Source organism: Staurois parvus, unplaced genomic scaffold (genome assembly GCF_062004578.1).
Source record: "Staurois parvus isolate SC_StPar_1 unplaced genomic scaffold, SC_StPar_1.0 ptg000133l, whole genome shotgun sequence".
NCBI lineage: Eukaryota > Metazoa > Chordata > Amphibia > Anura > Ranidae > Staurois > Staurois parvus.
This window is the reverse complement of record NW_028317929.1, coordinates 7,595,278-7,620,099: the sequence shown is the minus strand read 5'-3', so window position 1 is coordinate 7,620,099 and position 24,822 is coordinate 7,595,278. Positions and strand designations below refer to the sequence as shown.

Below are 24,822 nucleotides of genomic sequence, written 5' to 3'. Positions count from 1 at the left end.
TCTGTATAGATATCCAGCATGATATTTTTCCCCATTGATATCTGATGTGTTTTCAAACTGTTCCTTTAATTTTTTTGAGCGGTGTAGATAATGTTGATTGAGAGAGTAACATTCCACTTTAATCTGGGTCTTTGTGACCTTAAGAAACCACCTTTTGCACCTGTCAGGGAAATCCCCTTGAATAATCTCTCCTGCAAAGTGACCCCCTGGATTGCTATCACATCTGTCAGAGCTAGTGGATTCCTTGTAAGGAGTCTTACATCCAAGACTATATTTTCTTCATAAGGTGGTATTCGTCTTCCACCTCAATGAATATATAGTCCTATCTTAGTGCCCTGTTCCAAAGCACCCAAAGGAAGTTGCTCTTCACTGCCTGGATGTAGTGAGAGCCATCAGCCTCTACCTCAAAGCAACAGCTTCTGTCAGGAAGACAGACTTCCTATTCGTCCTTCCCTTAGGATCTCACAAAGGATTACTGCTTCCAAGTCCACCATCATTAGGTGGATAAGACAACTCATCAGAGCTTACATTCTAAAAGGGTGAAACTCCTCCTGCGTTTTTATGCGCTCACTCTACCAGGGTGCTGGTTGTTTCTTGGACTTTTCGCTATCAAACCTCTGTTTCCCATCTTTGTAAGGCAGCCACTTGGTTCTCTACTCACACCTTTTCAATGTTGAACCAGGTTGATGTCAAGTCTTCTTCAGATGCAGCTTTCAGCTGCAAGGTTTCTGCAACAGCACTCTGAAGTTGGGTCTGTTGACCCTAGTTGTTGGTCCTGTTGGCACAGTTCTGTTTGCCTAATTGTTGCATATCTTTCTCATTCATTGCTTGGGGCTTCCTGTGTTCTGTACTGTTCTCAAAGATATGGAAATTACATGTAATTCAAAATTCCATTTTTTTTCTTACAAGTTGCAGGACCAGAACCTGCTTCTCTGTTCAAAACTGTTTTCTGAAAGGTGGCTGTGTGAGCCACTGCTAATCCATGCTTCAGCTGCAAGGTGGTTCTGCTGTCAACTGTCTGTCTAGGTCTGTTTACCCTTTTTTCCTGTGGACCTGTTGCTGCTGTTTTGCTGTCCACCCCTCAGCTTTGGGGATGTCCCATGGTCTAAAAACCTATTCCAGGTCCTGTACTGTATGATTAAGATAATAGGAATTCCTATGTAAATTCCTTATATTGGAGTACAGGACACAGTTCCTTCCCTTTTTTCTCTGATATCCTTACTAAAAAAAAAACTGAGTGGGCTGGGTTATGTGGGTACTCTGGGGTTTTGTCCCAGCAAACATTTTCCTTTGTCCAATCATATACACATAGAACCAATTCCTGTGTCCTCTACTGTACTCCAAGATGTGGTATTTACAGGTACATCAAATTTCCATTATTTATATAGTTCATAATAATCATTGCTTTCTTTCTGTGCTTATAGGCTCAGAAAGAACTGTTGGATGCAGAGATGGATTTCCACAAACGTCTGTCCTCCGGTGAAGACACAACAGAATTGAGAAAAAAGCTGAGTCAGTTACAAGTTGAGGTGAGTTGGTAGTGGGTTGTTTTTAGTATGGGAAATGTCTCATGTTATATTAACATAACAAAATCTTCCAACATCAGTTACTGTATATCAATTCCAAAACCTCAGACTCAAATAGAGGACTTCAATTAAATTGTTAACCAAATAGAGGGTACATACAGTTTAGCGATCCTTATAAAATCCCTGATTCAAACAAAGGAATGGGGGAGGGGGAGGCATTGGTAAAGGTTGGTACACATTTATCTTTTTATGAATAATCTAAAAAAAAATCTGCTGTAGTGAGTACCAGACAGTCTTGTTTTAAACTTGAACTCTAGGCAGATAAAACTGGCACAAATGAATCCAGCTCTGTCATCATTAGTACATCATTAAATTCACTTAACCACTTGACCTCTGGAAGATTTACCCGCCCCCCCCCCCCCCCCCCTTCATGACCAGGCCATTTTTTGCTTTTTGGCACTGCATTACTTTAACTGTCAGTTGCGCGGTCATGCAACGCTGTACACAAACACAATTTGTACCATTTGTTTTTCCCACAAATAGAGCTTTCTTTTTGTGGTATTTGATCACCACTGGGTTTATATTTTTGTGCACTCTAAATTAAAAATACCACAAATTTTGAAAAACAATATTTTTACTTTCTGCTATACAACATCTTCAATAAAAAAAATTAATAAATTTAATTTAGACCAATATGTATTTTGCTACACATTTTTGGTAAACAAAATCCCAATAAGCATATATTGATTGGTTTATGCGAACGTTCGTTCTAATGTCTACAAACTGTGTTATGTACTGAAATGTTTATTTTTGTGCTAGTAATAGCCGCAACCAACGACTTATAGTGCGACTGCGATATTGCGGCAGACAATCTGACACTTTGTGGGATCCAGTGACACTAATGCAGTGTCAGTAGTAAAAATATGCACCAACACTACTAATGACACTGGCTGGGAAGGGGTAAAATGTGTGCCTAACCAGTGTTTTTGTGGGTACAGTGTGCTTCTTTCACTAGGGGATGTGCTGGATTTTATTCCATGCTTTTGTGTGGCAAAGCTGTGTAAATCTTAGTCCTGCTAGACAAAAACACAAACCATTTTCAGTTCTTAAAACAGTTGTTGTTTATATACAGTATTTGTGTATTTAGCCGTTTGCCTGAGGTTCACTTTTGAATAGATGGTTGTATTACATATGGTGGAACGATCTTAATGTCAGAAGAGTTTTTAAATCTGTTCTACCAGCCTTGTGATCCAAGGACCCAAGCCAGGTTAGCACAGCCAGGTCCAGCACTCCCTGAGATTTTTCTGCAGTGCAGCTGACCATTGAGGTCATATACAAATACATTTAGTGAATACTTATTGGTCTTTAATGCTAAAGAACTGAGCCAGAACTAATAACATTAAGTTTACTTACAGCCTATAAAACCAACTTATTTGCAGTCTTTCTCAGTAAAGCCAAAAAGGTAAGGATCTCAGGCACTCATCAAACATGGACATTTGCCATTTAAACTGATTCAGAAAATACGGCCTACCCATGGAGTATTGTAAAGTTTCTTCGCGCCAGCCATCTCCTGAACCTTTTTTCCTGCTAGCTAAATTCATATACAATTTGTGACAGTTTAATTCCCAGAATGCCCACAGTGCAGCGCTATGGTGGTGAGTTACACAGCCATTCTCACTACAGCATGTTCTAACAACTTGCACTCAACTGGGTTGCAGACCAGTTGACAAGTCTTTTATGCAGTAGTAGAAGAAATAACAAGTGTGTGAGTTGCAGTGTTGGTGGAGAATCAGTGACAGGAAGTTGGAACAGCAGATTAGCTGTTAGTGAAAATTGGCAAAAGTGCAAGTGAAACTTTAGCTCTGTAACAACAGGCTTGTGGTGAACATTCCATGAAGAATTCAAGGGTTTTTGAATGGCATAGGCAGTTTAAGTAGGAGCAGGACCATGTCCACAATGATGCAAGAAGTGGGCAGCCAAAGACGCAAAGAATGGATGCAAATGTGGACAGTGTGAACCTCGTAATCTCAGATTGAAGATTGAGTGATGGCCGAAGAATTGAACTTGAACAGGGAAACAGTGCAGCAGATTCTAACATATTTAGGAATAAAAAAGATTTCTGCATAGACAGCACCTTGAATCTTGACAGAAGAGAGAGAATTTCATCTTTAAATTTCATCCCACCTTTTGAAGAATGCAGAGGTATTTCATAGGGTTATTATCTGTCCATTCTGGGAATTAAATGGTCACCCCTCATAGTAGCTTCTAAACTGTGAAAATGCAAGTCATTGTCTCACCCCACCATTCTTTCTTTGGTTCCATTACAGGCAGTTTCCACATACACTGGGAGCCATTTCTCTGTGTGTGGTGTTTCTGGATAATTGTTCACTGATTGACTTACACATTTTTTTCTTGTAGTTTATCAAATTTATTCTAAACTTGGGTTTTTTCTTCCTCAATATATACATAGGCTGCTCGCTTAGGAATATTGCCTGCTGGCCGGGGCAAGTCTGTGTCTACCCAGATCAGAGGGCGAGGACGAGGTCGTGGTGGAAGGGGTAGAGGGTCATTAAGTCATATGGTTGTGGATCATCGACCCAAAACTATATCGGTTTCTGGTTTTTATGAGAAAGAAAAGGAGGAGTTGCTGCAACACTTTGCTGTAAGTAAAATCTTAAAGGATTTCATGAATCGGCTTAATCAATGGTCTAACTAATTTGCAAGTTGTGATCAATATCTGCTGTTACCCTTCCACTTACCATGCCTAACCTTTTTGTGTGTGTGTTTTTTTTTTTTTGTTTTTGTTTTCTAGTAGTTTTTTCTTTTTTGAGGATCAGATCACATGTTATGGCAAATTACTGCAGAAACCAGTTCATTCCATAGGGGTCCCTTACTTTTTCTTGCCACTATGTGTAATGTCTATATAACACTACCCTCTTCACTGATTGACAATGCTGCTGTCCAAGATTAGCTACGTTGCTCTTCCAGTGAAGCAGTGGAGGAGTAAATTTAGTCACCCTAAGACAGGAGGTGTGTTAGGCAGGGTGTCAGGCAGTCATTTTTCATGTTAAGGTTAGTAGCCTATTGATGGGGGCAAATATCTCTGGAAGAAAGCTTTTCCCATCTAGGGTACCCAGTAAACAAGTACATATGTCAAATGGAATTGCAACATAAAAGACGTTAATTATGGTATAAATGGTATCTCTCCAATACCTATGAGATTTATGGCATTTCCGTAACATGCATCAAATCAGCAGGGCCATCTTTACATTTAGGACAAGCATCAATTTCTCTATATTGCCGGTGGAACAGTTTTTGGGGGGTACAGTACTTTGTGTACAAAATACATTTGGGTAATAGTGATACAATTGGTACCGACAGAGCTTTGCTCTCTAAAGTTTTCCTTGGAAGAACCTATATCTTCCTCCTGACCTGCATCCTAGTACGTTACTCTAGTACTTGGTATATTGATTTTTACAACTGTGAGATAAGCCCTTTTTTTGTTGTAGTTTGTGCCAATAGTGGTGCGTATGGTATATGTACTAACAAAAACTTTTAGATTTAAGCTTGCGATGACAGGACTTGCCTAAGCTGCAGGTATTGAAAAAAATTTAGTCCATATTCTTCCTGCAGGGTTTGAAAAGTTTTAAGTACATTGTCTGAATATAATTAATGGATGTTGTGCACACCATGGGAATATGAGGATTCAAAACCCTATGGCTTACAAAGCTCCTCATACTGTAAGATATTTTTTATTGAGGTAAATTGCGTATATCCTTCACATTCTGCAAAGCCTTTATAGTATTCCATACGCTAGCCAGAATCTAGAGTGGAGTATTGCAGGTTTTTAACTGGAGAACCTTTCTCCAGTTGAGAAAAGTGGGTATACCTAGAGGAGTGAGACAAGTTCCAGCCATCAAATTGCTGTAACAAGGCCATCGTAAAGTTTTGGGAATGGGGCCACTGCTTGACCTGCACCTTTAGGCATTTTGAACGGTAGAAAGTTTTATACGAGGATGTTGCTTTTCCTGTATCGTTCTTTAAAAAGGAAGTACTATTAATTTATACGATTTTTGTATAATTCAGATCGGCAGATTATGAAGGCTTTGCCCCATCTTTATTGCTTATTAAAATATGCTCAGTGTTCAAATTGCCAGCAGTGTATGAGTGGCAAAACAGATTCTGTAGTCTTCCCAGCATCTCTATGAAGAATAGGCAATCTTCCCTTAAAAAAAAACTAGGAAGTACATTTTTGCTCTCTGCACTTGATTCCACATTTCACAATGGTTATTCAGGAACTGGGTGTGCAGTGCATTCTGTCATTTTATTGAGACATGGTGCATTTTCATCAGCAACATCGGTGCCATGGGCAGACTAGTGCTCTAAGTTGCATATGTACACAGGAACCTTAAGGCCCACTTCACGCGGGCAGACACCGGCAGTGGATCTGCCTGTTCATCAAGGGATATGTCCGCTGATCCCTGCTGAGCAGACGGATGACAGGTTAGTGTCTGCTCCCCTTATGCAGAGCCCACTTACTTTTATAGGCAGTTGGATGTAAATGGATTGTACATTTACATCTGACAGTCATCTGATCTGATCCACTAGACAGATGGTGAACAGATCCCCATTCATCTGTTTTTTTTAGTTCGTTTGCAGGCGGATGTAAACAAACATCTGCTGCTCCATAGAGGGCAATGGATGGTCCGATCGGGTCCACCTGAAAATCAGGTAGGTGGACCCTATCGGTCCACCCATGGGACATAAATGAACAATACATTTGTATTCAGTATTGGGAGCTGTAGTTTTTGAGGTGGGGCTTTTAGTGAGTTTGTAAATATAACTCAATGTACCAACCATACCTGACCTCTAATTTATTAATAACCTGATCATTTAATATAACCCCTAAACCTGTCTGTATAAAGTGGTGACAATACATATCTCTATTTACTCCTAGTACTGACTTTTTTAGATTTATTTTTTTTTTTTTTTAAGTGCTGCAGGGGACCAAAGTCCCAGCTCACTTGTTTTATGCAAAGAAGGTACTCCTAGATGGGCTATACTTTCTTGCATCCTGGCTAAATGAATTGGCTCATCAGGATGGTGGAGCTGTAGCGGCCCTGATTTTGACTCTGCCAGGAAGTGTTCAAGTTTGCACACTACAAGGCACTTGATCCTAACAATGAACTTCACTTGTATGCTCCTTATGCAGGCCATAGATGGGGAGAAAAACTGCAGATTTTTCTTTTAAAAAACGAAAAATCGGTTGTTCAAGTGGCCGACGTTACCATCAATGGTAAAAAAATCAGCCGATTTTCTACCCGTCTAGAGCCGGCAAAAAGTGTCCCTGCAGAGAGCTCTGCTATTTCTTTGACAGTTCTCTGACAGTTCCTTGACATTTATAGAAGTTGCAACAATGTATCTATTTGTTTCCATTTAGGATACAGATGTTTTTATTCGGAAACAAATAGATACAATGTTTCAACCGCTGTAAATGTCAAGGAACTATCAGAGAACTGTCAGAAATAGCGGAGCTCTCTGCAGAGACACTTTATGCTGGACTGGAATTCTTCTTATTTTCATCCTACTTCTTCTTCTTCTTCATCCTCATCCTCTTCTTCTTCTTCTTCATCCTCATCCTCTTCTTCTTCTTCTTCATCCTCATCCTCTTCTTCTTCTTCTTCATCCTCTTCTTCTTCTTCTTCTTCATCCTCATCCTCTTCTTCCTCATCCTCTTCTTCTTCTTCTTCATCCTCATCCTCTTCTTCTTCTTCTTCTTCCTCATCCTCATACTCTTCTTCATCCTCTTCTTCTTCCTCATCCTCTTCTTCTTCTTCATCATCCTCATCCTCCTCTTCTTCTTCTTCTTCATCCTCTTCTTCATCCTCATCCTCTTCTTCTTCTTCATCATCCTCTTCTTCATCCTCATCCTCTTCTTCATCTTCTTCTTCATCCTCATCCTCTTCTTCTTCCTCATCCTCTTCTTCTTCCTCATCCTCTTCTTCTTCCTCATCCTCATCCTCTTCTTCTTCCTCATCCTCATCCTCCTCTTCTTCTTCTTCATCCTCATCCTCTTCTTCATCCTCATCCTCATACTCTTCTTCTTCATCATCCTCATCCTCTTCTTCTTCATCCTCCTCTTCTTCTTCTTCTTCTTCATCCTCCTCATCCTCTTCTTCATCCTCATCCTCTTCTTCTTCATCCTCATCCTCTTCTTCTTCATCCTCATCCTCTTCTTCTTCATCCTCATCCTCTTCTTCTTCATCCTCATCCTCATCCTCTTCTTCTTCATCCTCTTCTTCATCGTCTTCCTCTTCTTCTTTTTCTTCTTTTTGTCTTCCTCTTGCAGGTCACTGCTCATGCGCAGATTTTTTATCGGTAAAAAATCGGCCGATTTGCCCACTAATTGCCGCGAAAATCGGGCGATCGGCAAAATTGGCCGATTTTTTTCCAACTTTACCGAAAAACAAAAACGGCCAAAATACCGAAAAACGGCCGACCAAATCGCCCACTAACGATCCGAAAATCGGCCGATTTTCGACCCGTCTATGGCCTGCATTAGTCTGTTAAATGTACTGTTGCAAATTTTTTGTAATATCTGTTTTAATAAGTGCAAACTATATCTTTTGCTCCTGCCAGAAATCTTGTGAGCTAATCACTTCATGTACTGTCTGCCTTAGTATTCCCAGCTGTTTTTGTGGAGTACACAACTCCTGTTATGAAAAGGATAGTTGGAGAAGTATTCTGTAGATCTGTTGTAGGGTGTCGACAACATTGTTCCATAGATACAGTACTTTGAGCATTGTCACACTAAGATTTGAATTGTGTTACTACCAGAACCATAAAGTGAAAATAAGGGAAACATACCTGAAAAAATAAAACTATAATGGCACCACTCATATAAGGACTCATAAGATGTAGAAAAATTACTGCTGCATTACAGTGTTTACCGTATTTAATTTTTCTTCGCAGATATATTTGTAATTTGTGTCTAGAGTATGTACCTTTTATCATGAAACCTCCTAAAGCCCAACAGTAATTCCTGATGCTAAATTAACCCCTGGAAGACCATACTTATCCTACTCCAGAAAGTCTTGTTAATGTAAAAATTATCCAAAACCTTATTACTCATACGAAATTAACCCTGATAGGACCATACATACGTTAATACGTTATTGGGTGCCTGAAATACTGGGACCAAAATCTACCAGGCCCATGCTGAGATCTTTGCACCAAAAATGAAGGCTCCCCTATTTATGATACCATTTTGTGGTGATTTTTTTTTTTAATATGAATTTTGTATGTTATTGTCTTACTGTAAACCTTTTTTAAATGTAAATTTCTAGAAATTTGGTGAAGTTGATGACTTGAAAGAAGAGGAATTCCCACCAACTGTAATTTTAACGTTCAAGACAAGGCAAGAGGCTGAAAATGTAAGAAATAAATTTGCAATAGTCTAATACAGTACATCCTTTGTAAGAGTAAGACTGTCTAAACAAAAATGACTTTGTAGTCCACATACTACTTGTTTACACATCTGTGGCTCTTATGTGTAGTGTTTAATGACCAGAGGGCAAGCTTTTCATTTCTCCGGTAAATAACATCAGAACTAAGGATTAATCCAGCTCACAGAATGCTTGTCCTTCACTGGTCATTTCAGATTTAGGAAGCATACATATGTGTATTTGATGTGTTATGATAGTTTTGTTCATCTGTATTATCACTAAACAGGAAAATAATGCTTTAAACATTTTCTCACAAGTGTATATTCTGTCTGCACATAGATACTGTTTCTTAAAAATTGATGGGTTTGGTCATCTTAAAAGAAAAAATATGTTTAACCAATTCTTGACCACGTTATAGCCGATTGACGGCTACAGCTTGGTTGCCCAGCAGCCTTTTAGCACATGATCAGCGGTGTCCAATCATAGTTGATCACCATGTTAAATACACTTGCCGATTATCGGCAGTACTTTCCTCAGGCTGTGACAGTACTGCCGATAATTAGCAAGTCTGAAAGGAGATCTCTACACTGATAATCAGGGCACTGATTGTCAGTGCAGACCCAAAAGTGCCGCCAATCTGTGCCTTTCATTGCTGCCAATCTGTGCCTGTCAGTTCCGCCATTCAGTGCTGCCTCATCAATGCAAATCAGTGAAGAAGAAGAATGACTTGTTTGCAAAATTTTAGAATAGAAAAAAGAAACTTTTTTTTTTTTTTCCCAAAATTTTTGGTCCTTTTTTCGTTTGTTTAGCAAAAATAAAACACCCCAGTTAAATACCACCAAAAGAAAGATGTATTTGTGTGAAAAAAAATGATAAAAATTTCATATGGGTTTTAAAGTATTTATTCGTGTGTGTGTGTGTGTGTGTGTGTGTGTGTGTGTGTATGTGTGTGTGTGTGTATGTGTATGTATATATACTCTGTGTGTATGTAAAATATATATATACATACATACAGCTAGGTTTTGCTGTGCTGGTGTATAATGGGCCTGTATATTTTCTGATTTCACCACAAATTTTTGTGACTGCTGTTGAATGTTCCTAAAAGGGTTGTGAATGAGAGAAAATGGGACTTCTTCCTTATTCATTGAAGGACACAGGGAGGCTTTAAAGCGGAGTTCCAGCCGTTTTTGTGTTTATTAAAAGTCAGCAGCTACAAAAGACATAAGCGGAGCTTCCACTTTTGAGTGGAACTCAGTATTAACATTCACTTTATACCTTCTCCTACAGGAGGATTGGTCACTGGCAAACAGAAAATTGTAAAGTTTGTACTTTTTAGAAGGATAAAGCAGGATGGAACGTCTGAACACTGCAACTGTCTATTCGCATGAGCTGCTGGTCAGGCTCCCCCAGCACCTTGCTAATGATTTCTACGATTTCCTATGCAATTCCTATGTTTTGCTGTTGACCCATACACTGACATAAACATACCCATAAACTTACAGTTTTTGGCTCTTCCCTTTGGCCTCTCTTATGCATTTAGGATATTTGACTAGGGTACTGGCTCCAATATTAGCCCATCTGCACTCTTGTAGCATCCTCATTTTGGGATACCTATTTGACCTCCTGTTAGTGGTATTAAATCCTCAGTATTTTTTTAGCTTAGCACATTGAGCACAATAACACAAACAATGAGAGAGGGGGGAGTAGTGGAGTGCCTTGCCATCTTAAGCCTTGGGGGCTGTTTCTATTGATATGGCCAGTTTAGGAAGACAACTCTAATCCCTGCCTGCAAGGATGGCTCAACAGAATGCTTCAAGAGCAAGGAGCAACTGTGAAGCCTAAGCAGAGGCCAAGTACCATATTAAACTGCATCATAGGCAAGGATTTAAAGATAAAGAAGCCACATGCTCAGTAGGTAATCTAAATAGGTGTTGAAAGTGCTTAAAATTTAAGGGTTTAATATCACTTTAAAGCTCAGCTCCAGGCAGAAAAAAAGTTTTCCTTGCAGTGGGGCTGTGCCAGAACTGCAGGGGTTAACAACTTGTTTTGTCCAGGGGAGAAGAGAAGCAGTTTTACTTAACTGATCCTCTGCTCCCTAACAGACGACACTCCCCGCAGTCTGATAATGGACTGTCCCTTGGAGTCGTCACATCCAGAGCAGGGCTATAGACCCTGCTCGGATTTTGATGAAATCCAAAATCTTAAGTGTGAGGGTGCACAAGTTGCTGGTAGGTGTGGAGGATCAGGTAAGTATATGTCCTTTTTACTGTCTACCTAGATCAAAATGAGCAATTAATCTTTGCAGTGAGGGCACAGCCCCACTGCAAAGGATAATTTATTTGCGGAGTTGGACAAAGAAAAAAGCGGATAAGTCAGCACGGGTCCTGTCCTAAAAAGTGTCTGTTTTTACAACACTGGAGTTCACAAAGGTCCCAAGCCTTGTCCATAGAACCGTATGTGGGTCTAGTCCTGGACACAACTGAAGCAAGAGTGTTTCTTCCACAGGAGAAACATTGGACTTTCCACTCTCTTCAGAGAGGCATTTTCATTTATCCAGTTTCCCTCCAGCCCTCCACAGCTCACCATTGTGTCGTCGTGGGATAAATCAGTCTGTTCTCTGGGCAGACAAATTTGTTTGTCACTGAGGACAAGGTTGTCCCTAGCTAGGTGATTTAGGAACCCAGCTCTGCAATAGGGGAAGTCCTTCCCTCCTGTCTTTTGGAGGATCGTCACAACGGATGCCAGCTTTTCGGGCTGGGTAGTAGTCCTTGGTGTACTGTTGTTGCAGGGAATTTGCTTGTCAGTCTGATCTCCCAGTCAAAATCCTGGAACTCCCAGCAAGTTGGCTGTTTCTGCAGTGTTGGACCATCCTACTCGATAGTCATCTAAACCTGCTTCAGTTGGACAATAGCAGTGGCGTCCATCAATCATTGAGGAGGAACTAAAAGTCTTGCAGCAAGAGAGAGAAATCCTCTCCTTTCACTTTAGATGTAGACAGTTGGAAGGCAGATTTCCTCAGCCTGCGATGCCTGGACCCAAGGCAGTTGTCCCTACACATGGAGGTGTTCCAGGACCTGTGTCACAGGTTGGGGACATCAGATGTTGACTTCTTGTCTTTCATGGTTGGACAACATGTTGGACAGGTTTGTCTCCAGGTACAGTGATCCACTGTAGAAGCGATTGATAGTCTGTGGGAACAGTACACCCTGATCTATGCCTTTCCTTCCTTCTTACTTCTCAGGATTAAGATGGAGGGCATGTCTGTTTCCTATTGGTCTTTACCGACCCAGGCAGATCTGGTAGGCTAATCTAGTAAGACTCCTGGTAGATGCTCAGTGGGGTCTCCTGGATTGTTTGAATCTTTTGTCCCAAAGACAGATTTTGCCACCTTGCTTCAAGGTCACTGGATTTAACACTTTCACTACAAGCAAAATATGGCATATGGTTGCATAGAATCACTTCCAGCTGGCCAAGTCAGTATGCTGTACATTACTTGCATCCCCTCTTCTGCACGAAGTGCAAGGGCAGTTCAGTAATAACTTGTACCAGACTTGTGCCAGTGAGAACTTGTAGCAGAACTAAAGGATAGGTAATCGAGTACTGGATAAGTAATAAACTAGCTGCTAGCATACACAGGTAACCTCGAGAACCCAATAAAAATCATATATAGAATAAATATGCAGCGCTGCATATTTATTGTAGCAGAACTGTTCAGCATGCCCTGCTGAGCAAACAAAAAAAAAAAGTGAGATCAGCTGCTGATAAGCTGATTTCAACTACCTATCTAAAATGTGACCCCTCCCACCACTGCTGCTGACCTGTCTCCTCACCATTCCACACTCTTCTGACATCTCCCCCTACCCTCCCTGAAATCCTCCCTCCGCTCAGATCTCCCACCACCGAATTAACCTGCATATACTGCCCTGATGTACGCCCCAACCTCCCCTCTCCATGTCTGGATGAACAGGAAGTCTCTGTACAGAGGGCTTCCTGATAAATCAGTGCACAGAAGGAGATTTGGTATCTGTGTCCTCAGTCTCTTGCTATTTAGAAATGAGACATCAGGAGTATGTTTAGACCCTTGTTATCTCACCAAAGCCCTCCCCCCTCCCCAACAGAACTGTTTAAATAAAATAACATTGTAAAAAATACATTTTAAAAATTGTAACAAAAAAAGTCTTCTGGCCAGTACAGCGTGAATCAGCATTTTTTTTTTTTTAATGCATCTGGAACCACTCAGAGCTGCTTGTAGGCAGTGTAATTACTCTTTGGGGATGCAGTGGCTGTATGAACACAGCAGCTTAATTTGACAGGTGAGCAGCCTCGAGTGCTCGCACTGGGTTCATGGCCACGCATCTGACTGCCTGTCAACTTGGGACCTGTGGCTGTGTTCATACTGCACTGCGTTTTTGCCAGAAAGGCACAATTTAAAATGTACAAATATTTGGTTTTCAATACATTACAAAAATGGTTTGGCTACTTGAGTTTAGAAGTGGAGCACAGGGCCTGACAGCAAGAGGCTTAATGGAATGGCTATTGAAGCCCAATTCTGGAGGGACAGGGGCATCTGAGTCTGTGATTCTTACAATGCTAAAAACATTGGAGTCAGCTTCTCACAAGGTCTGTCATGAGACATACTTCACTTAGTGTGAGTCTTGGGGCTTTCACCCCACGATTTTCTCCATGGGACGACATTTCTCCTGGGTCTGGACCAGCTTTTGGCTCTCAGCACTATCAAGAGTCAATCAACCACTTTGGATCTCCCATGTAACACTTCCAGTTTATTCTCTTATGACACTGTGGGACCCAAATGTCTATACATCAGAGGCAACTGTCCTATGACACTGGGGGGCCCAGTCCTTTCTTTTCTTGCCCACAAAGTGTTTGTTCCCTCCTTGCTTTGCGTACTGTCTGCATTTCACCTTCACCAGAACTTTGTTCTTATGGTTCTGTTGGTATGTTTGTTGGTGGCTTCATTAAAAGTTCATGCAACTTTCACCCAAGATTCATATATTTTTTTTCCACCCAGGATTTAGTTCCAAAAATGTGTGAATTGTTTATAGATGTCCTCACCCACGATTTACACAACTTTCACAAATAGACACCATAAGTACAAATCATCTTCTATTTTAATTATTTCTTTAAATATTTGATGTTTATTTTATTACAGTGATGCTTGAAGTTTAAAGGATACGTTCGCCTTTGGGAACATGTTGCATGTTCCACCCGTTTTTTTTATTCTGATCAGTAATTTTGTAAATATATTTTTTTTCCAGGCTGCTAACCAAGGTTCCAAATTTAAAGGTCGAAAGTTAATAGTTTGCTGGCACAAACCAAAGACTCCTTCCATATCCACTGAAACAGAGGAGGAAGAGTCAAAAGAGGAGGTATAGTAGTGTTCTAACTTTACAATGTCTGTTATACTCATGGTTAAAGGAAAACTATAATGGTTTTTTAACCCCTTTTTTTTAAATGTTTTGTGAATATTAAACTTAAAAATGATTTATTAAATTTGTGATTTTTTTTTTTTTTTATTTTTTTTTTTAATCTGGCCATACTCCTGTTAGCTTTTCATTTTTTATTTTTTCAGTTGTTTCTATGTATACTAAAAGAAAAAAAATTTTGCATTTTCCTCCTTTCACACAAACAAGGTGGATGGGAGGAAACCTCCGCCACGCAGGACATTGTATTCTGCAAGCAGCACCTAGCACTATCAGAATACACTGATCAGCAGCTACAGTTGAAAAATTTTCCAACATGCCCCTTCAACAGAAGTCCGTCAAACGATTGACTTCTGTTGAGCGGAGATGGCCAAACACTGCTTGAAATTCGATTGGTCCTTGTTGAATTGGCCAAATTATACTCAGTATATGGCCAGTTTTAGTATAAAGTCTTCTTGCAGAGAGCATCCTGAGCGTTCTAATAGTCCCAGCAACAGCTGCATTGTTTTTTTTTGGGCTGCAACTCTAGCGGAGGATACAGTCAGAGAGATGGGGATCTTTTTCCTTCCTCGGTTCAGCTTCCAGTATGTTCTGAATAGAGTTGAACAGCAGTGGAGCAGATTACACTTTTGTAACAGGGTACTGCAGTCGGCAGGCTTTAGAGCCCCACCTGGTGTGATTGCATGTTGTAAATCTGAATTCTGCAATATTTCATAATATCTGGCTTAGAAGTGATACAAAAATAATTTCTAGTCTCGATTTTGAAAACATATGTTTTTGTACGTATTTTCTTAATGTTGCTTGGTCTTTTAAGGTACTAAAACAAATATTTTAGCTTCAGAGATGCTGAGCTTATTAGTTCTCACTTTCCTCATAGGTTAGCCTTAGGAAAATTTTGATATAAACAAATTGCTACATCTGACACTGTTTACTTCTTTTACACAGCACATAGTGTTTGTTTTAACCATTGTTTTATAGATGTGCTGTGCTTTAGCAAAAATGTGCTGTAGAGTAGAATGAACTGCCTCACATAAAAAATAGAGGGGCATAAGAAAATAAGATTTAAAACTGCTAACGTATGCTGGTGATATTCTGTTACTGTGTTTGCTGCACAGCAGTTGTTACTTTAAGAATTTTCCTGACATCCAACCATGTTCTGTCTTGGTGCTTAGTTAAATTAGAATTGCTATGTAGGTCTAAGCATACATGGACGTCTAGAAGCATGCATCTATATTTTTTTTATATAATTTTGCCTAGTATGCATGGTCTTTTAAGTACATAAAGGTTTGAACATATGACCATCACACCTACACTATATAGCCAAGAGTATACGTACACCCCTCCATGTGCTTTCTACTAAAGGTTATTAAAGCTATAGTATGCAAAGACATTATAGACAATTGTGCAATTTCAACCTTGTGACAACAGTTTGTGGTAGGCCATTTTCTTTTCTACTATGCCTGCCTCTGTAAACAAAACCAGGTCCATGAAAACACAGTTTCATGAGTTTAGTGTGGAGGAATTTGAGTGACGTACATAGTGCCCAGACCTCAGCCCTACTGTGAACACCTTTTGACATGACCTGGAACGGTGACTGTGATTCAGTCTTCTCATGCAACATCAGTTTCTGATGACAAATGTTCTTTCATTGAATAGAAAACAGATTACATAGGAACGCTTCAGAATTAAATGGGGAATAGGATTTTAAGTTAAACCTTTCACAAATACATTAAAGCGGTTGTAAACCTAAAAAAAAAATCAATCTTATCCTACAGTTAAATAGATTTGAGCTTAGTTTGGTACCTTGAAACAATCCCCTTCTCCAGAAATCTTCCCCTGCTCTTCTGAACAGAATCAATCCGACACAAGCAGAAAAATGGTGTCGCCACTCCCCTTCTCCTGTGAGTGACCTGCTGTGTTGAAGACCAGACCAGCATGAACCTCCATGTAATACAGTGCAATGGGGTGGGGGAGCAGGTGACCTCTCCCTGCTGGTCTCTGCCTTCACAAGATCGATAACTCAGCATCAGTGATTTATGACTGACATAGATCGGCATCACTTCAGTAATACTGTAGTTATCTAGGCAAGTCTGCTGACAGCTGATTTATTGTCCTGCTTTATTAACAGCACCTAGCTTGTGAATTTCTATTTACAGCATTTTACATGAGAAATGTTTCCTTTTCCACATTGCCACTTTAGGCTGCAGGATTCCTAGGATTTTTAACATTAACCCCTTCCTAGCTTTCTCCTGAATAGCACAGTTCCTGTGCTGTAAGTAGAGCTCACATAGTCACTGGCACCTGTGTACTCCCCTGAAAGCACTCAGAAGACATGCTCGCAGATAGCTGTGCACGTTTTTGAGCCAAGACTGGAGGGTGTGCATAACTCAAGGATTGTGCGGCATCACATCTCAGCTTACTATTCAAGCTGAGACAAGCTAAGGGAGAATTTTTCTGAGGTACACTCACAGCTGTATGTATGTTCACATGAAAATGTATTAATTTATGGCAAAAGTCCATTTTGTTTTATGTTTGCATTTACAACCACTTTAACCACTTGCCTGCCGGGCACTTATACTCCCTTCTTTACCAGGCCAATTTTCAGCTTTCAGCGCTGTCGCATTTTGATTGACAATTGCGCGGTTATGCAAGATTGTATCCATATGAAATTTTTATTATTTTTTTCTCTCATAAATAGAGCTTTCTTTTGGTGGTATTTACTTGCCGCTGGGTGTTTTTACTTTTTGCGCTATAAACAAAAAAAAGTGCAAAAAATAAAAAAAAAATAAAATAGTTTTTTTGTTTCTATTATAAAATTTTGCAAACAGGTAATTTTTCTCCTTCACTGATGTGCGTTGATGAGGCAGCACTGAAGGGCACTGATAGGCAGCACTGAAGGGCACTGATAGGCAGCACTGAAGGGCACTGATAGGCAGCACTGAAGGGCACTGATAGGCGGCACTGAAGGGCACTGATAGGCGGCACTGAAGGGCACTGATAGGCGGCACTAATGAGGTGGCACGGATAGGTGGCACTGACTGGCATCACTGCTGGGCACTGACTGGCACAACCGCTGGGCACTGACTGGTGGCACTGCTGGGCTGCACTGGTGGGCACAGGTGGGTGGCACTTCTGGATGGCACAGGTGGGTGGCACTTCTGGATGGCACAGGTGGTTGCACTGCTGGGCACAAATGGGCGGAACTGGTGGGTGGCACTGCTGGGCACCGATCATCAGGGCACTGATCATCAGTGCCTTGATGATCGGTGCCGATCCCCGCTCTAACAACTGCCGGTTCTCGGCAGTACTTTCCCTTAGTTCTGACAGCATGAGGAAAGTGCAGCCGAGAACTGACAATTGCATTTCCCTGTGATCAGCATGTCATTGGACACGGCTGATCACGTGGTAAAAGGCCGCTGTGATTGGCGTTTTACCACATCACATGATCAGCTGTGTCCGTAGGACACAGCGATCACGGAGATTGCCGGATGCACACCCCGGGGGCGCGCAGGAGAGCGCGCTCTGGGAGGACGTCATATGACGCCCTCCCAGAACTGGCTGGCCACAGTGTAGCCGTCATTCGGCTATCTGCAGTCGGCAACTAGTTAAAGGATGTGCCTACTATACTGTAAATTTCTCTTTAAAACATCTGTTGTTAAATAAGAGCTTGACAGACTTTTGCTTCTGCTAAATGGGTTTTGTATTACCATACAAGTCAATATGAATAAAAAAAACCCTGCATGAAGCAGGTCAACTGCTCTTGTCATTGAAGTCTGAATGATCTCGGAAGCATCTCAAACTTATTCCATTGCACAAGCTCAAAGACTGTCAACACAGGCCCTAAATTTTTTTTTTTAAAAAAGTAGGCAGTTTGTGTAATCAATTTAATAAAATTTTAATTTTTTTAAATAAAACATTTTGTTTTAGGAGGCTGAAACATCAGATCCATTTCTTCATGAAGATGACGATGAAGACGAAGATGAAGATGAGTCTCGGTCTTGGAGGAGATAAAGAAACCAGCAGAACTGTACATATTATATTTTTCCCTCTTAAAGAGTGTTTGCAGAACTTTTTACCATGACAACACAAATGGAAGGCAGCGTCAGATTCAAGGAGGATTTTCCCCCTCTCCACATTGTTGCAGAAAGTAAATGAATTGTGTAATTCAGTGAATAAGCCACACTTGTATGAAAGCCAAAGGCAAAAGACTGTGTTTTTTTTTTTTTTTTTTTTTTTTTTTTTGTGAATGTGGTCCTATAAACAGAGTAGAGTGAAATATTTTTGAAAGTCTTTAAAATGCATAGTTTTATTTTTTAAGATTTAAATTGACCCAACTTGAGTAGAACCTAAATATTTAATTGTATAGTGTCACTTTAGTTCAGTATTAAGTTAATGGTCCTCTTAAATCCAATGCCTTTATAAATATACAGATGCTTGGTTCTTAAAGGCACAGAAGTAGAACTGGATACTGCTCAATCTGCATCAACGCATTTCCCCCCTCCAGTGAAGAATGGAAGCAAAAACTAGTAACACATTTGCCAAAAATTATTGGAACATTGCTTGGATTATCAGTCCTAATTTTAAATTCGATAATATAATCTTAAACCATTTTTTTTTTTACAGACAGCCACCTATGGGTTCAAAAAAGGCAGCAAAGAATGGCTGAGACATGGACTAATACTCACAAATTTGTTTCTAGCAGTGTTTCCGAAATCCAGTCTTATGGTGCTATTAATATTGGTTTTACCTTTGTCCAGATTGTCCAGGTTGTTGCCAGGCAGTTTAATACTTTTGTGAAAGCAGAAGCTGGTTATCTTGGAAATGACAGATAACCAGGACTCTGACTCACATCCTATTAAAAGGTGTCTCCGCTTGCAACAGTGCTAGCTGTTAGAAGCTTCTGTGTCCCTGGTTACAGTATCTGTAGAAAACACATAAACAGTGATTTAGCCAGCAGTGCTACAAATTGAGCCTATTAATGATATCTGCAGCAAAATACTTGACTTGTTGGTCCTTCATGCTTTTGAAGATGTGTGTAGGTTGCACCTGACATTCCATAAAGCTTTCCCAAAAGAGTACTCTGGACAAGCTGTCCAAACCTATAGGCCTAAAACTTTAATACAGGAATTAGGGATCTTTATTTTCAGCAATGTGACTGTAAATTTTAAATCTGTTGACTCCTTCTTTTTTTTTTATTTTTTTTTTTCTCATAATAAAGATCTTTATCCTTATGCATTAGGATTGTGAGTAGAGTCCCATGTCTTGGTTAGTGGCACTAGTTATTCTCTCTGTGAAACTGACATGGTCTAGAACACATGACCTACCAAGCCTAACTAAACTACTCTTGAAATTTCTTTCCATTTAGCAGCATGGCTTTATTTGCCTTTTAACACTCAGCAATGTCTGCAAATTGCTTAGTTGACAGCTAGAGGTTTACCTTCTGCTTCTAAACAATTTGTATTGCTCTTGGTTAATACACAGTTTAGCCCTCAGTGATTGGGAAAATGCTTGTTTGAGGTTTTTGAAATTCAGCCTACGTTACTCAGCTTATTCCTTGCTTTCAAGTTACAGCAATTTTACAAGATAATGTGTGTTTCTGTGTTTTGAATCCGCCTGCCTGACCTGCTTTAATTGAGAAAATACTAGTTGATACCTGTCAAATTTTATCTGGGTTTTGAACTCATTACCAAGCATTCTGTATATCTGTGAAGTTAGCTGGATTTGTTAATAGAACAAGCAAACAATGTATGCCTTCATTGTTTATTTTTAGTAGATAATAGTATGACATTACATTGCACAATAATGGTGGATTGTGTTTAATCAGGAGGCAGTAGGGAATTGACAAATCCTTCATAAAAGTGTACTTTAATCTGAAAAATGTAGCTGGGTCCACCTGTTCTCATGAAGGATCTTTATCATGTACATTGTTTTAAAGGTTTGGTCTACCAATAACTGATGTTTCAGTTGCTGGATGCTGGAAAGTTGAGTTACCTCAAATTGTGACATCTGTGCTTGGGCTCATTCACAAATGTTGCAGGAACTGCCACGAAATGTAAATCACACTCAAGTCTTTTTTTCAGAGATGTTTGACAAATGGTTAGGAGTCAATAAGTAGCCTTCTCACCACCTGATTTAACCCTATAATTGCTGTACTACCACAGTTGCAGTGCAGTTCCAACACAGCACATAGACCTGAATTAGTTGCGTACAGCGGTGCCTGCCAAAAACAACTTGCTGTTTAGGTTTTGCCACAACGGCTGTTAGTGTTCAGGCATGCGGTTGGGGACATGCTAAATCCGTAGCTCAACCACCTGGTTTTACTGCCCCTTGACCGCATTTATGAACAAGCCCTTTGCGTGTTCAGGTCTGCTCAACTTTGAGAATCAAGAATAGTATAAAGAAGGCTCATTGTCCTTTTTGGATATTTAATTTTATTCATGGAGAGTAGAGAAATAAGAATTTGGCTCCCACCGCTGGGGCAAGAGAAGTACATGAGACTCCAAGTTGAGCATGCAATGCTAGACCATAGCAGAAAGTTCTGGCCACCAGAATTATGCATTATACATGGGCTAACTTTTTGGAGAGCAGTGTATACAGGAAGCTTTTAAAATGGCTTTACAAAGCTTCAAGTGTTCAAGCTGATGCCTTTGTGTACATGGTCTTAAAGTGAAATAAGAAGTTGTTCAACGTGCCAGCATGTACCAATGGCTGAAATATCTATTTTGTGCAGACTGAACCTTTTAAATGGATTTTTTTACGGAGAGACTCCAGTTTTGTTGAGGACAAAAAATCTTCTCCAGCTTAGCTCTATAAATTGCAGGTATTATAAAAACATTTATTGTAGATCTTACCTTCCTCTCTTCCTCAGTGTACACTGCACTGAAAGTTTGGCTTCATGGTAAAGTCTATAAGATTAGTTGCAGAGTTATAATAAAGAACACTGCATCCCCTTGGCAACCCTTTAATCATGCAGTATACTTTGCAAGTATCTTAATAAAGATAATGGATGATGTGTATGATGTTACTAGAGATGTCTGTAATCTGACCTCAAGCTTTGTGCAGACGTCAAGGGGAAAAACCATGACCAATTAGAGGTGCACTGGAACTGAAATTTTGGGAATCCTGCCTGCAGACTAAGTGCTGTTACAGTAGTTACATGGAAGGGAAGTAAAATTGTTGTAATTTAGGTTCTGCCTTCAGAGTAAATCAAAATGCTGTTCTTTATAACACCATATTACTAAAATGGCTTGTATAGGAAATAGATAATTTCAGCAAAACTGGAGTTTTCCTTTCAGGACTGTAGTAAAAGCCAGCTGTCAGTTCTCATCTGCAACATCACCTACATTTCACTGTTATGTGTCATGTTGATGCATAGACCTTTATATGTGGAAAATTGGGAGGGAAACAAAGGATTTATATATTATGTACAGATGTTTTCTTAAGATGTATAATTTTGTACATAACTTTCTCCTTTCTGCGTGCTAAAATTCTTATTGAATATATGCCCAGAAATGTTTTATTTTTATACCAAAAGTGGTGAGGAAGAAGACCAAACTTGTGAGGCAAAAAGTGGCCACATCAGCACCAGGCAATTTTTTTTTTCTGTTTACAAGTCACTCAGTGTTTTCATATTGGACAGTGAACTGTCCTCAAACTTTGCTTTTGGGTTTGTTCTTATTTTACTTTTTCATTATGATTCTGGAAAGCTTGGAAGATGCTGTGTAATGCTAAATGCATGCTTTAAAATGGAGTAGCTCATGTGCCAGGCTTATATAAATTGTAGGCTTCTTGGTTATACCATTAATTTCAATATTTTGATTTTGTAAGATACTTTTCAAGAGAATGGCCCTATTTTAGTTTTATTCTTATACTTTAGCTTAGTTACCTGAAATTTCAGATTTGTTTTCTGAATTTTGTTGTGTGTGTGTTTTTCCCCCTAACAATCACCTTTATGTATGCCAAGTATTTAAAGGAGGACTTTACCAAGTATCCAATTGGAGACTTTAAGTATCTTTGTTACTAAACCTCTATTCTAGTGCCAAGATCTCATGCTGAGGTCTTCCGCCATGTCTCTACAGAAGTTAAGTGTCGTGTTCTCTCCATTTGCTTGGCTGAAATTTTGCTAATCAAACTGGAGACCAAAATTTTGGCACACATCCTTAAATTTGGTAGATTACATTGGTGGAATCAAAGTAATATTTATGCATGTATCTTCAGACTCTCCTTTTATCCCAAATGCTTGGACTAAAGTCTCCTTTAAAGAGACTGTCAGTCTTTAAAAAAAAGAAGTCATAATACAAGTCTCCTGCAATAAAAGAGCTCTTATATTTACTTCTTGCAGTCCATGTCTTTTACCTTTACTATGGTCCAAATGTCGCATCCTACTTAAAATTCATTGGCATTTGACACTTGTGGTATTGTCTGTTGCTTGTGTGCCCAATGCACGCTGTAGTTTCCTCCACTGTTCCCTTCATCACTGCCAAACCCTTCAGTGACATAGGGCTAGGAGGATGGAGCTAGAGTGTGCTGGATTATGGAACAGCATTTGACAATCTCAGAAGTGTAGAATACTCTGAGTATTATGGAGGCTGCAGTGCTGGAACAGAGGGAAGGTAGGAGACTTGGGCTGATACAGAGGTGAGCTTTACAATCTTTGTCTTGCCAGGGGATTTTGATGATGATTTAATTAAATTATGCATTTTATGAGTACTGTATCTGCTGAAGTATATCTCGGTCAGACTGATGTGTCTATACTGTAACCCATATGGCCTATTTACAAAAATTGAGTCCTTTGTTCATTTAAACAGTTGGGCCAAAGCAGTTACATGAGCTGTTAAACACCAGTTTGTTAGTATTGCAGTTGTGCCTTATGTAGAATGCACCACATGCCAGACATATTCCTAAATTGGTTTAAAATAATGCTATCCCTAATGAAAAGGTAAAGTCAAGCCTTGGGGCATAGAATCATACTTCTTACCCTCACTGTTTTCCTGAACTCCTCAAATTAAGAAACGTCAGTGTGTTTCATTCAGTTTACCACACCATGAACATTTTTCTGTATTTAAAAAAAACTCATACCCAAGTTTAAGCACATTTTTGACCTTCATGATTTGGTTACATTATTTTCACTCTTCTAAATACATTAAATGAACAGTGAGGCCTTAATTATTCCTACAACGGACCTGCTAGTTCATTGTTGATGATAAAATTGGCCGAGATGCAGAATGCATGGACAGAAGGATTAAAAAATATGAACCATAGAGATTTTGATAAAATGATCATATGGGTGGCGTTTTGGTTCTTCTGATGTATTATATGTGTATTATAGTTTTTACAATATGGTGAACTTGTGTCATAGTATAATAGGCAATATTGTTGATTTTCTAACTGTTTATACGTTTAAAAATCATCCAATGTAATGTTTTATTAATTTACAAGTTGAATTTCTTAAGGCATGTTCATTTTTGCAATAAAGAGACATGGTTCAGTGGTTCAAGACAGACAAAATTACAAGTGAAAAAAAAAAAAAAACTGGTTAAAAAAACAAAAACAATCAATATAGTCATCCCACAAACACTGAATTCGATATTAACAAGAACCACACCAAAAAATTTACAACTTAAACTTGTGTTGTGTCGTTTTTATTTGGTGGGATATAGGCGGGTTACTTTGGAAAGTTCTGTTCTAATAAAACTGTGGCATATTTTAAATCTTAAACTTGCATATAGAGAGGCACTACAGTCTCTTATAAACAAATTAAAAGTCGGCAGCTAAAAATACTGTGCCGACATTTAATAGACAGTTACCAGTCCAGGGATCCAGCACGATCTTCACCTGGGCTGGCTCTTTGCCAACTTTGAGTCCTGTGCACCACCATCTTGCTTGTGGGAAGCCAGCTGTGATTTCCTGCAGCCTAGGCGATACAAGTGGTAAAACTGGGTGGGTACCTGTCATCTCCGTCGCTATTTTAAAACCTGGTAACTGCTGTCAGTTGTAAAGTACAGACACCACATACCTGTAATAGCCTCCATGTAGCTTCCATTGGGCTGTTCTGAAAAGATTAGCTGCACATTAATATTGGTCAGTGATGATGCCTTTTACAATGGCAAGTTGACACTTCTGGATAAGCTCAACATTAAAAGGACGTGCCAGCTATGCCCATTAGGGCCAGAATTCTAGCATAACAGCAGGAAGCTGTTTGTCTCTGTATTAAAACAAAGAAACTAATGTCAGTTATAGAGTTACTTTAAACTGTTTTTAGGGAGTGAGGGGAAATCCAAAATTTTAATTTGAGTAGCTCCCCAGAAAAAAGGTACAGAAAAATGTTCTAGTACTCCTCACTTTGGAAGATTTTCTCTAACTTCCTGTTGCATCTCTGGAACAGGAAATGAAGAGACATTACCCAGTGGT

At 39.6% G+C, this 24,822-nt stretch overlaps 1 protein-coding gene across 1 annotated transcript in view; it reads left to right on the top strand.

Moving 5' to 3' along the window:
- The window catches only part of RBM27 (RNA binding motif protein 27), a 137,454-nt gene extending 113,418 nt beyond the window's left edge, over window positions 1–24,036 (top strand). The window contains exons 17-21 of the mRNA XM_089673018.1: window positions 1,425–1,529; window positions 3,997–4,188; window positions 8,873–8,959; window positions 14,248–14,358; window positions 18,340–24,036. Of these exons, the coding sequence (XP_089529144.1) occupies window positions 1,425–1,529; window positions 3,997–4,188; window positions 8,873–8,959; window positions 14,248–14,358; window positions 18,340–18,423 (579 nt within the window). The 3' untranslated portion in view covers window positions 18,424–24,036. The remainder of the gene's footprint in view (window positions 1–1,424; window positions 1,530–3,996; window positions 4,189–8,872; window positions 8,960–14,247; window positions 14,359–18,339) is intronic.
- The last annotated feature ends 786 nt before the right edge of the window (window positions 24,037–24,822 follow it).